Source organism: Ailuropoda melanoleuca, chromosome X, assembly GCF_002007445.2.
Source record: "Ailuropoda melanoleuca isolate Jingjing chromosome X, ASM200744v2, whole genome shotgun sequence".
Classification (NCBI taxonomy): Eukaryota; Metazoa; Chordata; class Mammalia; order Carnivora; family Ursidae; genus Ailuropoda; species Ailuropoda melanoleuca.
This window is the reverse complement of record NC_048238.1, coordinates 46906382-46923191: the sequence shown is the minus strand read 5'-3', so window position 1 is coordinate 46923191 and position 16810 is coordinate 46906382. Positions and strand designations below refer to the sequence as shown.

Here is a 16810-nt window from a genome sequence, read left to right as displayed (position 1 = left end):
TGGAGGAAGGAAGCAGGGAGGATAATGTAAAAGGCATTCATCCAAGCAAGGAAAGATGTACCATGCTGGTTTCTATGAAGTGTTAGTGGGAGAGAGAGATCTCTCACCCTGATTTTATTTAGTAGTCATTGCCACCTTAAATGAATTGGTAACAAATTAAGAAGGCTCAGCCCAGTTCTATAAAATTATTTATATTGAAATTATGAGGTGGCTTATGTTAATGATTATTATTGTAATCTTAGTAACTGCTAATATATCTTGCTGCTCATGCTAGTACATGTACACACATGCACACAAATGCACACATGCACATGCACACATATAAACCCTACTCACTGTAGGCTTTTTATTAAAAAGTTAAAAACACTGTGGGAGATAACCATAGCAGAAGAGTTGGGCAGACCGGGGGGAGAAGGGTACTATAATTTGTTGACTGTTCACCAAGTGCTGTGTACTCTGCTTGGGGACTTTACATGTCTTAGCTCATTTAACCCTCACCATATAATCAGTAATGCAGGTGCTATTATTATTCCTGTATTACTAATGAGGAAGCTAAGACTGAGAGAAATAAAGTGAGATAATTAGATTTATGTCACTCTCCTGATACTTGAAGTGCTACAATGATTCCCACTCTCCTTAAAGATAAAAGACCTAAATCCTCATTTCAATCTCCAGGCCACATTCTGCCATCCTCCCTAGTTTCATCTCAGGCCTCCTCCCTCTTATAGTAAATGCTCCAGCCACACTGACCTTTGTTTAATTCCTCTAATGTGCCATATTCTTTTCTGCTCCAAGGACATTGCCCATGCTGTTCTTTCTGCCTGGACTGCTTTCCTCTGTGAGTACCTGCACTAACCAGCTACCTCCCACTCATTTTCCATGTCTTAAGTTAGATATCACATCCATAGATTCTCAGGGAAGCATACCCGGACTGCCTTCTTGACTCTACAGTGTCCCTCAGACTATGTTAGATACCTTGTTGTGTTTTTCTATTGCATTCTGCATCTCATCCCTACTACTCATCACATAGTTTTTCATGAAACAATGTGTTCAGGAATTTAAATTAAAAAAAACTGTTAGGGTCCTTTTTTTTGCCATTCTTACAGTTTTATTGTAGAGGAAATTCTGAGATCATAGTTTTTCACTCTGTGTCTACCATTCATTTCTACATTACTACCTTAAATGCACTTCCTGATAATATACACTTTAACCTACTAGATTTTTTTAGTTTAAATTCAATTAGCCAACATATACTACATCACCAGTTTCAGATGTAGCATTCAAAAATTCATCAGCTGCGTACAACACCCAGAGATCAACAAATCACATGCCCTCCTTAATGACCATCACCCAGTTGCTCCATTCCCCCACTCACCTCCCCTTTCTCATCCCTCAGTTTGTTTCCCAGAGTCAAGAGACTCCCATAGTTTGTCTCCCTTTATTATTTCTTCCCATTCGGTTTTCCCTCCCTTCCCCTATGATCCTCTCCCTTGTCTTATATTCCACATATGAATGAAATCATATAATTGTCCTTCTCTGATTGACATATTTCATTTAGTATAATCCTCTCCAGTTCCATCTATGTTGATGCAAGTGGTGGGTATTCATCCTTTCTGATGGCTAAGTAATATTCTATTGTATACATGAACCACATCTTCATTCATCTGTTGAAGGACATCTCACTCCTTCCACATTTTGGCTACTGTGGACATTGCTGCTATGAACATTGGGGTGTATGTGCCCCTTCTTTTCACTACATCTACATTTTGGGGGTAAATAACCTGTAGGATTGTTGCTGGGTCATAGGGTAGCTGTATTTTCAACTTCTTGAAGACCCTCCACAGTGTTTTCCAGAGTGGTTCTACAAGTTTGCATTCCCACCAACAGTGTAAGAGGGTTCCCCTTTATCCACATCCTTGCCAGCATTTGTTATTCCCTGTCTTGTTAATTTTGGCCATTGTAAATGGTGTCAGATGGCATCTCATTGTGGTTTTGATTCGCACTCCCCTGATGGCAAGTGATATGGAGCATATTTTCATGTCTCTGTTAGCTATTTGTATGTCTTTCTTGGAGAAGTGTCTATTCATGTCTTCTGCCTATTTCTTGACTGGATTATTTGGTTTTTTGGGTGTTGAGTTTGAGGCGTTCTTTATAAATCTTGGATATCAGCCTTTTATCTGTTATATCATTTGCAAATATCTTCTCCCATTCTGTAGGTTGTCTTTTAGTTTCATTAACTGTTTCCTTTGCTGTCCAGAATTTTTTATCTTCATGGAGTCCCAATACTTCATTTTTGTTTTCCTTTCCCTTGTCTTTAGAGACGTGTCTTGCAAGAATTTGCTGTAGCTGATGTTAAAAAAGTGATTGCCTCTTTTGTCCTTTAGGACATTGATGGATTCCTGTCCCACAAATAGGACTTTCATCCATTTTGAGTTTATCTTTGTGTATGGTGTAAGATAATGGACCAGTTTCTTTCTTCTGCATAAGGCTGTCCAATTTTCTCAGCACCTTTTATTGAAGAGACTGTCTTTATTCCATTGGATATTCTTTCCTGATTTGTCAAAGATTAGTTGACCATAGAGTTGAGGGTCCATTTCTGGGTCCTCTATTCTGTTCCACTGATCTATGTGTCTATTTTAATGCCAGTATCGTGCTAGTTCTTGGATGATCACAGCTTTGTAATAGAGCTTGAAATCAGGCATTGTGATGCCCCCAGTTTTATTTTTCTTTTCAACATTCCCCTGGCATTTTGAGGTCATTTCTGTTTCCATACAAATTTTAGTATTGTTTCTTCCACGTCTGTGAAAAGTGTCAATGGTATTTTGATAGGGATTTCATTGAAAGTGTAGATTGCTCTGGACAGCATAGGTTTTTCACAATGTTGATTATTCCAATCCATGAACATGGAGTGTTTTTCCAACTCTTTTGGTCTTCCTCAATTTCTTTCATAAGTCTTCTCTAGTTTCTAGAATACAGACCCTTTACCTCTTTGGTTGGGTTTATTCCTAGGTATCTTATGGTTTTTGATGCTATTATAAAAGGAATCAATTCCTTAATTTATCTTTCATCAGTCACATTGTTAGTGTATAGAAATGCAACTGATTTATGTGCATTGATTTTGTATCCAGCTATGTTGCTGAATTGCTGTATAAGTTCCAATAATTTTGTGTTGGAGTCTTTTGGGTTTTCCACATAATGTATCATGTCAACTGTGAAGAGAGGGAGATTGATTTCTTCTTTGCCAGTTTGAATGCCTTTGATTTCTTTTTGTTCTATGATCACTGAGGCTAGGACATCTAGTACTATGTTGAACAGTAGTGGTGAGAGTGGACATCCCTGTTGTGTTCCTGACCTTAAGGGAAAAGCTCTGTTTTTCCTCACTGAGAATGATATTCTCTGTGGGCTTTTTATAGATGGCTTTTATGATATTGAGGTATGTTCCCTCTATTCCTGTATTTTGAAGAGTTTTAATCAGGAATGGGTGTTGTATTTTGTTAAATGCTTTTTCTGCATCAATTGAGAAGATCATATGGCTCTTGTCTCTTCTTTTGTTAATGTGACCTACCACATTGATTGATTTGCAAATGTTGAACCACCCTTGCATACCAGGGATGAATCCCACTTGGTTGTGATGGATAATCCTTTTTATGTCCTACTGTTGGGTCCTATTAGCTAGGATCTTGTTGAGTATTTTGGCATCCATGTTCATCAGGGATATTGGTCTGTAATTCTCCTTTATAATGGGGTCTTTGTCTGTTTTGTGATCAGGATAATGCTGGCCTCATAGAAGGAGTTTGGAAGTTTTCCTTCTACTATTTTTTGGGAACAGCTTCAGGGGAATAGGTATTATTTCTTCTTTAAATGTTTGGTAGGATTCCCCTGGGATGCCATCTGGCCTTGGACTCTTGTTTTTTGGGAGGTTGTTGATTACTGTTTCAATTACTTTGCTGGCTATTGGTCTCTTGAGTTTCTTATTTCTTCCTGTTTCAGTCTTGGTAATTTATAAGTGCCCAGAATTTCATTCATTTCTTCCAAATTGCCTAGTTTGTTGTCATATAATTGTTGGTAAGAAGTCCTAATAATTGCCTCCATTTCCTTAGTATTAGTCATGATCTCTCCTTTTTCATTCATGATTTTATTAATTTGGGTCCTTTCTCTCTTCTTTTGGAAAATTCTGGCCAGAGGTTTATAGATCTTATTAATTCTTCCAAAGAACGAGCTACTACTGGTTTTTCTGTTCTACTCTTCTTCCAGTTTCTAGTTCATTGATTTCTACTCTAATCTTTATTATTTCTCTTCTCCTGCTTGACTTAGGCTTTATTTTCTGTTCCTTCTCCAGGTCCTTTAGATGTAAGGCTACCTTGTGCATTTGAGATTTTTCTTATTTTCTGAGAGAGTCTTGGGTGGCTATGTACTTCCTTTTAAGGACAGCCTTTGTAGTATCCAATAGGTTCTGAACCTATGTGTTTTCATTTTCATTGGTTTGCATCAATGGTTTAAGTTCTTTAATTTCCTGTTTGACCCATTCATTCTTTTGAAGGGTTCTTTTTAACCTCCAAATATTTGCATTCCTTCCAAATTTTTCCTTGTGATTGAGGTCCAGTTTCAATGCATTTGGTCTGAAAATATGCAGGGAATAATCTCAATCTTCTGGTATCAGTTGGGAACTGATTTGTGACCCAGTATGTGATCTACTCTGGAGGCCAATCTGAGTGCACTCAAGAAGAATGAGTATTCTGTTGTTTTAGAATGTAATGGTCTGTATGTATCTACAAAGTCCATCTGGTCAAATGTGTCCTTGAAAGCTCTTGTTTCTTTGTTGAACTTCTGCTTAAATGATCTGTCCATTGTTGTGAGTGGAGTGTTTTGAAATCCCCTACTATTAATGATTATTATAAATATGATTCATTATTCTGGTTAATAGCTGGTTTATGTAGTTGGCTGCTACCATATTTGGTGCATGGATATTTACAATTGTTAGATATTCTTGTTGGATAGACCCTGTAAGTATGATATAGTGTCCCTCTACATCTATTACTACTGTCTTTGGTTTAAAATCTAATTTGTGGGGGGAGGAGTTAAGAAGGCAGAGCAGTAGAGGTCCTCTTTTTCAGCTGGTACCCTGAGTTGAGTTGGATAGGTACCAGACCATCCTGAACACCCACGGAATGAGCCTGAGATGCAGGAAGATACATCTGGATCTCTGTGAATGAACATCTCCAGCGATGATTATTGAGGTGTGAAGCAGGGAGCCGTGAAGCCCTGCACAGATACTGGAAGATAAATGGAAGGGGAGGGAGCAGCTGCATTCGGGGGCCAGGAAGCAGGAGCCACCTGCACTGGTGAGCAGGTGGACCTGCAGACCAGCACTCTGGAGAGAGCAGACTGAGACCGTGAGCCAGGGAACGTGCCTAACCAGTCTGAAAACTGGAGCGCCAGATTGCATGTGAACCACAATGAAATGGAGCGCCGGAGTGCGTGGGGGCGGCTGGCAGCTGGCAGCTGGCAGTGTTAGAAACACAAAGGACAGAGACATGCTGGACCTGGAAGTGAGGGCTGGGACACCAGCTGTGGGGTGCACAACCTGGGATGCTGCAGGTTTGAGCAGCACCAACAGAAACAGAGTTAAAGTGGCCAGAATACCATTGGAGAGAGGTCTGTGATCCCTCTGTTCTGAGACAGAGGCTGAGATTCGGCCACAGCTGCTCTGACCCTCAGAAGAGGCACAGCAAACTGCCAGGGAAAGCTGGCAGAGAATAAAAGCCTGGAAATACCGGCTCACAGTGTGGCAATCCCCATCCCCCCTTGCAGGGGACAGGGAGACTCTACCCAAAGAGGGTTGCCTGAGTATCAGCGCTGCTGGCCCCTCCCCCAGAAGGCAGGCTGAAAAATCAAGAAGACCACATCCCTAAGATCCGTATAAAACAAGGGCACACGGCCTGGGTCCTGGTCAATAATTTGGGCTCTGGACAACCCCGTAACCTCTTCTCATCAGAATGACGAGAAGGAGAAATCCTCCCCCCGAGCAAAGAAAAGACAATGTGTCTGTGGCCTCTGCCAAAGAACTAATGGATATGGATATAACCAAATTATCAGAAATGGAGTTCAGAGTAACAATGGTCAAGATGATGTGTAGACTTTGAAAAAAGTATTAACGAAAATGTTAATGAGAATATAGAATCTCTAAGGGCGGAAATGAGAGTGAATCTGGCAGAAATTAAAAATTATATGAGCCAAATACAGTAAAAACTATATGGTCTGATGGCCAGGGTGAAGGAGGCAGAAGAACGTATTGGCGAATTGGAGGATGGGTTAGTAGAAGAGAAAGCTAAAATAGAAACTTGGCTCAAAAAACTTCCCTAATCTAGCAAGGGAAATAAACATTCGTGTCCAAGAGGCAGAGAGGACCCCTCCCAAACTCAACCACGACAAACCNACGATCCAATGTCAGAATCAAGAACGTATTGGCGAATTGGAGGATGGGTTAGTAGAAGAGAAAGCTAAAATAGAAACTTGGCTCAAAAAACTTCCCTAATCTAGCAAGGGAAATAAACATTCGTGTCCAAGAGGCAGAGAGGACCCCTCCCAAACTCAACCACGACAAACCTATGCCACATCACATCATAATGCAATTCACAAATATTAGATCCAAGGATACAGTATTGAAAGTAGCCAGGGCAAAGAAATTNCCAGGGCAAAGAAATTTCTCACATACCAAGGCAAAGGTATCAGAATTACGTCAGACCTGTCTACACAGACCTGGAATGAGAGAAAGGGTTGGGGGGGGCATTTTTAAAGCTCTTTCAGAGAAAAACATGCAGCCAAGGATCCTTTATCCAGCAAGGCTATCATTCAGAATTGATGGAGAGATAAAGACCTTCCAGAATCACCAGTCATTGACCAATTTCATAACCACAAAACCAGCCCTACAGGAGATATTCAGGGGTGTTCTATAAAAGTAAAAAGGCCCCAAGAGTGATACAGAACAGAAGGTCACAATCTATGGAAACAAAGACTATGGGCAACATGGCATCATTAAAATCATATCTCTCAATAATCAGTCTCAATGTAAATGGCCTAAATGCTCCCATAAAATGCCACAGGGTTGCAGATTGGATAAAAAGACATGACCCATCCATTTTCTGTCTACAAGAGGCTCATTTTGAACCTAAAGATACATCCACTGAAAGTAAAGGGATGGAATACCATCTTTCAAGCCAATGGACCTCAAAAGAAAGCTGGGGTAGCAATTCTCATATCAGACAGACTGGATTTTATTTTATTTATTTTTTTAAAGATTTTTTTTATTTATTTGACAGAGATAGAGACAGCCAGTGAGAGAGGGAGCACAAGCAGGGGGAGTAGGAGAGGAAGATGCAGGCTCATAGCAGAGGAACATGATGTGGGGCTCGATCCCACAACGCCGGGATCACGCCCTGAGCCGAAGACAGACGCTTAACCGCTGTGCCACCCAGGTGCCCCAAGACAGACTGGATTTTAAACTAAAGACTATAGTTAGAGATACAGAAGGGCACTAAATTATTCTGAAAGGATGTATCCAACAAGTGGATATGACAATTATAAATATTATGCCAACAGGGGAGCAGCAAGATACACAATCCAACTCTTAACCACAATAAAGAGACATATAGATAAAAATACGTTAATAGTAGGGGACCTCAACACTCCATTATCAGCAATAGATAGATCACCTAAGCAGAAAATCAACAAGGATACAAGAGATTTGAATGCCATACTAGATGACTTGGACCTCATATATATATATAGAACACTATTACCAGAACAACAGAATTTTCATTCTATTCTAATGCCCATGGAACATTCTGAAGAATAGACGATGTTCTGGGTCACAAAACAGGTCTCAACTGATACCAAAAGACTGACATTATTCCCTGCATATTCTCAGACCACAGCGCTATGAAATTGGAACTCAAACACAAGAAATATTCAGAAGAAACTCAAACACTTGGAGACTAAGAATCATCCTGCTCAAGAATGATTTGATAAACTAGGAAATCAAAATTAAATTTAAACAATTTATGGAGACCAATGAGAATGAAAACATAACAGTCCAAAACCTATGGGATACTGCAAAGGCAGTCCTAAGAGGGAAATACATAGCCATCCAACCTCATTCAAAAGAACAGAAAAATCTAAAATGCAGTTTTTATATTCTCACCTCAAGAAGCTGGACCAGCAACAGAGGGGAAGGCCTAATCCACGCACGAGGAAGCAGTTGACCAAGATTGGAACAGAAATCAATGAATTAGAAACCAGAAGTACAGTAGAGCAGATCAATAGAACTAGAAGCTGGTTCTTTGAGAGAATCAACAAAATTGACAAACTGCTGGCAAGATTTATCCAAAAGAATAGAGAAAGGACCCAAATTAATAAAATTATGAATGAAAAAGGAGGAGTCACAACCAACACCAATGAAATTGGAAGGATTATTAGAAACTTTTATCAACAGCTGTATGCCAATAAATTAAGCAATCTGGAAGAGATGGAGGCCTTCTTGGAAACCTATAAACTACGAAGAATGAAACATGAAGAAATTGATTTTTTAAACAGGCCAATTAATTATGGAGAGATCGAGTCAGTGAAAAACAACCTTCCAAATTACAAAACTCCAGGCCCGGACGGTTTTTCTGGGGAATTCTACCAAATATTCAAAGAAGAAATAATACTTTTCTCCTAAAGCATTTTCAAAAAATAGAAACAGAAGGAAAGCTGCCAAACTCATTCTATGAGGCCAATATTACCTTGATCCCCAAACCAGGCAAAGACCCCCTCAAATAGGAGAATTACAGGCCGATTTACCTGATCAATGTGGATGCAAAAATCCTCAACAAGATCCTGGCAAATAGAATCCAACAGTACATTAAAAAGATTATCCATCATGACCAAGTGGGATCCATACCTGTGATGCAATCGTGGTTCAACATTCGCAAATCGATCAGTGTGATACATCATATCAACAAGAAAAGACTCAGGAACCATATGATCCTCACATTGATGCAGAAAAAACATTTGACATAATACAGCAACCTTTCCTGATTAAAACCCTTCAGACTGTAGGCATAGAGGGTATATTTCTCAATCTCATAAAAACCATCTATGAAAAGCCTACAGCAAATATCAGTCTCAGTGGGGAAAATCTGGAAGCCTTTCCCTTAAGATCAGGAGCACGACAAAGATGTCCAATCTCACCATTATTATTCAGCATAGTACTAGAAGTCCTTGCAACAGCAATCAGATAACAAAAAGGGATAAAAGGTATCCACATCAGCAAAGAAGAAGTCAAAATGTCTCTCTTCACAGATGATATGATACTCTATATGGAAAAGCCAAAAGAATCCACTCCCAAACTACTAGAAGTTATAGAGCTATTCAGTAATGTGGTAGGATACAAAATCAATCCTCAGATATCAGTTGCTTTTCTATACACAAATAATGAGACTGAAGAAAGAGAAATTAGGGAATCCATCCCATTTACAATAGCACCAAAAACCGTACGTTTACCTTGGAATTAATTTAACCAGAGACGTAAAGGATCTATATTCTAGAAACTATAAATCACTCTTGAAAGACATTCAGGAAGATACAAAAAGATTGAAAAATATTCCATTCTCATGGATCAGAAGAATTAACATAGTTAAAATGTCCATGCTGGGGCGCCTGGGTGGCACAGCGGTTAAGTGTCTGCCTTCGGCTCAGGGTGTGATCTCGGCATTATGGGATCGAGCCCCACATCAGGCTCCTCTGCTGTGAGCCTGCTTCTTCCTCTCCCTCTATCCCTGCTTGTGTTCCCTCTCTAACTGGCTGTCTCTATCTCTGTCGAATAAATAAATAAAATCTTTAAAAAAAATGTCCATGCTACCCAGAGCAATCTACACTTTCAATGCTATCCCGATCAAAATACCAAGGACATTTTTTCAAAGAACTGGAACAAATAGTCCTTTAATTTGTATGGAACCAGAAAAGGTCCCGTTGTCCAAGGAACTGTTGAAAAGGAAAAGCAAAGCTGGGGCATCACAATGCCAGATTTCAAGCTGTACTACAAAGCTGTGATACAAAGACAGCATGTTACTGGCACAAAAACAGACACATAGACCAATGGAACAGAAGAGAGAACCCAAAAATTGACCCTTGGCTCTTTGGGCAACTAATCTTGGCAAAGCATGAAAAAACGTCTAGTGGAAAAAAGACAGTCTCTTCAATACATGGTGCTGGGAAAATTGGACAGCTACATGCAAAAGAATGAAACTTGACCACTCTCTCACACCATACACAAGATAAACTCCAAATTGACGAAAGACCTCAATGTGAGACAGGAATCCATCAAAATGCTAGAGGAGAATGTAGGCAGCAGCCTCTACGACATCCGCCAAAGCAATCTTTTTCATGACACATCTCCAAAGGCAAGAAAAACAAAAGAGAAAATGAACTTATGGGACTTCATCAAGAAAAAAAAGCTTCTGCACAGCCAAGGAAATGGTCAAACTAAGAGGCAGCCCACGGAATGGGAGAATATATTTGCAAATGATGCTACAGATAAAAGACTGGTATCCAAGATCTACAAAGAACTTCTCAAACTCAATACGTGAGAAACAAATTAATCATAAAATGGGCAGAAGATATGAACACACACTTTTCCGATGAGGACATACAAATGGCTAACAGACACATGAAAAAGTGTTCAAAATCATTAGCCATCAGGGAAATTCAAATCAAAACCACACTAAGATACTACCTTACGCCTGTTAGAAGGGCAAAAATTGACAAGGCAAGAATCAACAATTGCTGGAGAGGATGTGGAGAAATTGGATCCCTCCTACGTTGATGGTGGGATTGCAAGTTGGTACAGCCACTCTGGAAAACAGTGTGGAGGTCCCTTAAAATGTTAAAAATTGAGCTACCCTATGACCCAGCCATTGCACTACTGGGTATTTGCCCCAAAGATACAGACGTAGTGAAGAGAAGGGCCATATGCACCCCAATGTTCATAGCAGCATTGTCCACAATATCAAAATCATGGAAGGAACCGAGATGTCCTTCAACAGGTGACTGGGTTAAGAAGTTTGGTCCCTATATAAAATGGAATATTACTCAGCTATCAGAAAGAACGAGTTTTCAACATTTGTTGCAACATGGATGGCACTGGAGGAGATAACGCTAAGTGCAATAAGTCTAGCAGAGAAAGACAATTATCATATGGTTTCTCTCATCTATGGAACATAAGAAGTAGGAAGAGTGGCAGGGGAAGAAAGTGATAAAAAAAAAAAGGGGGGAAATCAGAAGGGGGAATGAAGCATGAGAGACTATGGACTCTGAGAAACAAACTGAGGGCTTCAGAGTTGATGGGGTTTGGGGAATGGGATAGACTGGTGTTTGGTAGTAAGGACGGCACATATTGCATGGTGCACTGGGTTTTATACACAACTAATGCATCATCGAACTTTACATCAGGAACCAGGGATGTACTTTATGGTGACTAACATAATATAATAAAAAAACTTGAGGGGCGCCTGGGTGGCACAGCGGTTAAAGCGTCTGCCTTCGGCTCAGGGCGTGATCCCGGCGTTATGGGATCGAGCCCCACATCAGGCTCCTCCACTGTGAGCCTGCTTCTTCCTCTCCCACTCCCCCTGCTTGTGTTCCCTCTCTCGCTGGCTGTCTCTATCTCTGCCAAATAAATAAATAAAATCTTTAAAAAAAAAATAAAAAAATAAATAAAAAAACTTGAAAATGAAACACACACACACACACACACACAGAAAAAAAAAGGAGGGGAAGAGACTATAGTCTCACAGAATGGACAAAGCAGGGTGATCTTGTTCTTGAGTGACTTTTGGTTGTGTGTTAGTGGACACTACATCCCAAAATTGCAAAGAAAGCAGTGCTTTTGTATATATATGATTTATTATATTTTGTATATATATGATATATTATATATCATATATATATAATTGGGTAAAGTGAAAAAAGGAGTAGAGTGAGGCATAAATCTATAAAATGTAGATGTGAGGGGAAAAAATTAAGAAGTGACTGAAAAACCTAAGTTGGTAAAATTAGAATCTAGTTGTAACAGGAAAAAGGTTAAAAAAAGAAGAGGAAGAAATGTAAAATTTTAGACTGAAGGATAAACATTTCAGGAGGAATCACCTGGAGCTCAATATATTGTTTTCCCCTGATGTTGGAGTTTTAAATCCTGTGATATCTATAAGCTTGTCATTCGCCTGTTCTTCCAGTCTGTCTTCTGGGGGAGGGGCCTGCTGTTTTGCTTCTCAGGTATCTTTGCCTGGGCAGAGTTGCCCCACCCCTTGTCAGGGGGATGGGCTCAAGGTGAGCTGGTCCTCTGTCTGGCTTTGGTTCCCTGGTGGCTTTCTGCACCTCTTCAGAGGGTCAGAGAAAAAATGTCTGTGCTGGGATCTCTGGCCCAGAGCTTCATGATTGATTGCAGTCCCCCTTCTTCAGTAAACCCTCCAGGTCAAACCATCTCCACTTCTGTGTTCACCAAACCTGCAGACTCTCATGATTTGCCCCCACTGCAATTCTCCCTGGGGGGAGTCCCCAGGGCCCAAGAAGTGACACTTCACTTTGTGTCTCTGTGACTGTGAGCTTTTGGGGGTCTCATGTGCACCCTGCTCCACTGCTCCCAGGTCAGGGCTGGATGCCATCCTACTGTCCTTTCTCGGGCCTCTGCCACCCTGAGAGCTGTTGCCCAGTCATGGGCACAGCTGTTTCATCTATCCCAGGGGATGTTAAATGGCCTGCATTTTCCAGTCCTTTTCAGGATGCTCAGGAAGAGAGCAGTCTACCTACTGGCCTGGCTTGCAGTTTATGGCAACCAGAGCTGAAGGTCCCTTCTGGGCTCACTGACCATAACCAGTTTCCCTGCTCCACTGCATGGGCACTCTATTGGATCAGGCACCCCTGTTCTTTCTGTGTCTCCTGAGATCCCAAGACAGCAATGATGCACCTAGTATTCTGCTCTTTTAATTCCCTGTGCCCCTTTCAGAAAGGGATGTCTCTCACTGGATCAGATTTCTGAGGGTTCTGATTTTGCATTCTGGTGTTACATCACTTTCTGGTAGGTAGCTCATGGAAGCTCCCTCCCCCTTCCCTTTATCTTCCAATATTCCCCAATGATTCATAATTCTGCGCTTCCTACCTTGCAAAAAGCAGTTGTTTTTCTACTTGTAAGTTCCAGATATATTTTCTTACATCTCAGGCTGAATTTGTGTGTGTTCAGAATGGTTTCATAGATATCCAGCTAAATGTGATGGACCAGATGAAACAAGGTCCCCTACTCTGCTGCCATCCTGCCTCCCCCTTTTTTCTTTTTTTAATTTAAATTCAATTAGTCAACCTATAGTATATCATGAGTTTCAGATGTAGTGTTCAATAATTCATCAGTTGCATATAACAGCTTTTGCTATTATTGTCCAAAACCAAATAGCCAGTCAAGGGCAGAAACCAGATTTATACCCAGGTCTGAATCTAAATTTTGTGTTCCTTTTGTAATATTGCTCTGCTTACAAAAATGGGTTGTAGGGTGAGCACTGCCACAAACTGGCTGTATGACTTAGTGTGATATACTGTATCACTTTAAATCTTGTTAGTTTCTCAAATGTAAATTAGGATAAGGATAGGTGACATTCAGATTGCTCTGCATGTAATCTAGAGGAGGTAAATGGAAGCCTAGATAGGAGGTGCTCTAAATAGTTAATTAATTGTCCAATACAAGTCAGTTTCATCCTCTGTGAGACAGTTGAACAGGTATTCCAAGAACCCTCAATATGTTTATGCTCATTAGTCTGGGCAACTCCACTCAGGCAGTGTGGAATAGTGGGTGGTGTTAGAGAGCCCTGCATTCAAATGTCAACATGCCATTTACTAGTTCTGTAGTCTTGGGCAAGTTACTACCCTGAACTTCAATTTCCATTTTTTACAAATGGGATAATAACACCCATATTTTTTTTACCCTTTTCTAAGTTTAACAAAATATAATAACATGAAAACAAGTTTTGAATAAAGAAGAAAAAATTCTCTCATTATCCTATCCATCTAACACAATTCTCTTTGTGGTTCTGTGCCATTGAGTGTCACCTCTTAAAGCAGGAACCACAGGAGAGAGAGACTAAAGACAGAAACAAGCTAATGTCAGAGGCCAGGGTCTAGGATGTAGAACAAGAGGTGGAGATGGGCTGGAGCAAAGGTGAAAGCCAAGTACTGATGCAGAAGGAGATGCCAAATCTGAGTGATGGATAACAGCTAGGCAGTACCTGAAAAACAGAGAGTAGGGAGAGCCAGTGGGATGATAACAATATGCTCTAGAGGGGCCTCCTTCTGAAGTTTTGTGGCTCTTTCACTTAGGCAGGCTTCAAATGGTCTTAAAGTCCTTGAAACTGTGCCAGTATATTTTGTGCATGTGTATTTTGAAAAACGCAACCTAAGTGTAATATACTTTTTCATTGAGTATCATATCTTCAACATTTTCCATGTCACAAGTCTTCATAGTGATTCCTTTTAATGGCTTCCTAAATATTGTAATTTTGCTCATAGTACAGAATGAACATTCCTGTGTATTAACTTTCTGTTTCCCTTAATTATTTCCTTAGAAAAAATTCACAGGGGGTGCCTGGGTGGCTCAGTCCTTAAGCATCTGTCTTCGGCTCAGATCATGATCCCAGGGTCCTGGGATCGAGCCCCGCATCAGGCTCCCTGCTCAGCACACCCCCTGCTGGTGTTCCCTCTCTCACTGTGTCTCTCTGTCCAAGAAATAAATAAAATCTAAAAAAAAAAGAAAATAAAAAAATTCACAGGTGTGAGATTACTGAACCACAGTATACAATTGGGATTTAACAACCAGATACAGGTTTTATTTTTTTGGAAAAGAAATGAGCTATAGTTATTCTATTTCCCTTCCTCTTCTGGAACCAAGGAATAGACCCTGTAGAGCTGTGCTGTCCAAGTAACCACATATGATTGTTTAAAGTTAAATTAATTAAAATTACCACTACTGGGTATTTACCCCAAAGATACAGACGTAGTTAAGAGAAGGGCCATATGCACCCCAATGTTCATAGCAGCATTGTCCACAATAGCTAAATCGTGGAAGGAGCCAAGATGCCCTTCAACAGATGACTGGATTAAGAAGATGTGTTCCATATATACAATGGAATATTACTCAGCCATCACAAAGAATGATTATACAACATTTGCAGCAACATGGACGGGACTGGAGGAGATTATGCTAAGTGAAATAAGTCAAACAGAGAAAGACAATTATCATATGGTTTCACTCATTTATGGAACATAAGAAATAGTAGGAAGATCGGTAGGAGAAGGAAGGGAAGTATGAAGGGGTAAACAGAAGGGGGAATTAACCATGAGAGACTGTGGACTCTGGGAAACAAACTGAAGGCTTCAGAGGGGAGGGCGTGGGGGATTGGGCTAGGCCGGTGATGGGTATTAAGGAGGGCACTATATTGCATGGTGCACTGGTTGTTATATGCAAATAATGAATCATGGAACATTACATCAAAAACTAAGGGTATACTGTATGGTGACTAACATAATAAAAAATTATTAAAAAATAAAATTAATTAAAATTGAATAAAATTCAAAATTTAGTTCTTCAGCTGCACTAGCCACTTTTTAAGTACCCAGTAGCTACATGTGCCTAGTGGTTACTGTATGGGTAAGTATACGTATAGAAAATTTTCATCATTGCAGAAAATTTAATGGACAGTTGACCTTTAAGAGTTTCTCAAAGGTCATGTTTAGTGTCTTGCGTGGGAGTTATTTTTGGTGTTGGACTTTGCTGTGCATTGAGAGGCTATTTAACATCTCTGGCCCATGTCCGCTACATACCAGTAGTGCTCTCTCTTGACTCAGTCTAATAGCAATAACCTCCAAGTTTGCAAATGTCCCATACGGGAATAAAATTATCCCCTTTTGAGACACACTGAGCTTCAATCTTAGAATAAAGTATCTTCTAAATGTGGGGGGATGGCTTCATGTTGGATCTGCCTGAAGAAAGAAAAGCTTAGAAAGATGGCTTAGAAAATAGCCCTGACTCAGGGCCTAAATCTGTACTGCACTCCCATTTTCCTCCCTTTCCTGCTCGTCTGTTTCTTGCTTTTTGGTAATTGCAGGAACAAGACCCTGCAGATGGAGAAGATCAAGGCACGTTTGAAGGCTGAGTTTGAGGCCCTTGAATCAGAGGAGAGGCACCTGAAAGAATACAAGCAGGAGATGGACCTGCTGCTACAGGAGAAGATGGCTCATGTGGAGGAACTCCGACTGATCCATGCTGATATCAATGTGGTATGTGGCTGGGCCCTTTGAGGAATAGACAGTAGTGAGTACTGTGGTCTGTCCTTGAGATGTGGCTGTGACCAATTTGGGGAAGTAAGCATCAGGCTGTGGTGGAATGGAAGGATCCAGGAGTTCTGAGATCTAGCTCTGGGTCTGTCACTGATTGACTGTATATCACTGGACAAGTTCCTTTTTTTCCTGGGCCTCATTTTCTCTCTCTTTACTATGACAGGGTTTCATTCACCTCTAAGGTCTCTTTTAGCACTAATGTGCTCACATCCTGGGAGTTTGGGAGTTGAGAGCTAGCCTTGGGGTAAAGCAGAGCAGACAGCTGCCTCTGGGGTCTAGCTCAAAGGGCTCCAAAGCTTCCAGGTAGGCTAAACAATCTCTGCCAGCCTACTAAAGTGTAGCTTCCTCATTAGAGTCTCTCTTTTGGAGATACTTGGAACATAGGGAATGAACT

The 16810-nt window shown here is 40.5% G+C and overlaps 1 protein-coding gene across 2 annotated transcripts in view; it reads left to right on the top strand.

Moving 5' to 3' along the window:
* ZC4H2 (zinc finger C4H2-type containing) overlaps positions 1-16810 on the top strand; it is a 58679-nt gene that overhangs the window by 36327 nt on the left and 5542 nt on the right. For both annotated transcript variants that reach the window (XM_034649636.1, XM_034649635.1), the window contains exon 2: positions 16185-16356. In XM_034649636.1, the coding sequence (XP_034505527.1) occupies positions 16185-16356 (172 nt within the window). The remainder of the gene's footprint in view (positions 1-16184; positions 16357-16810) is intronic.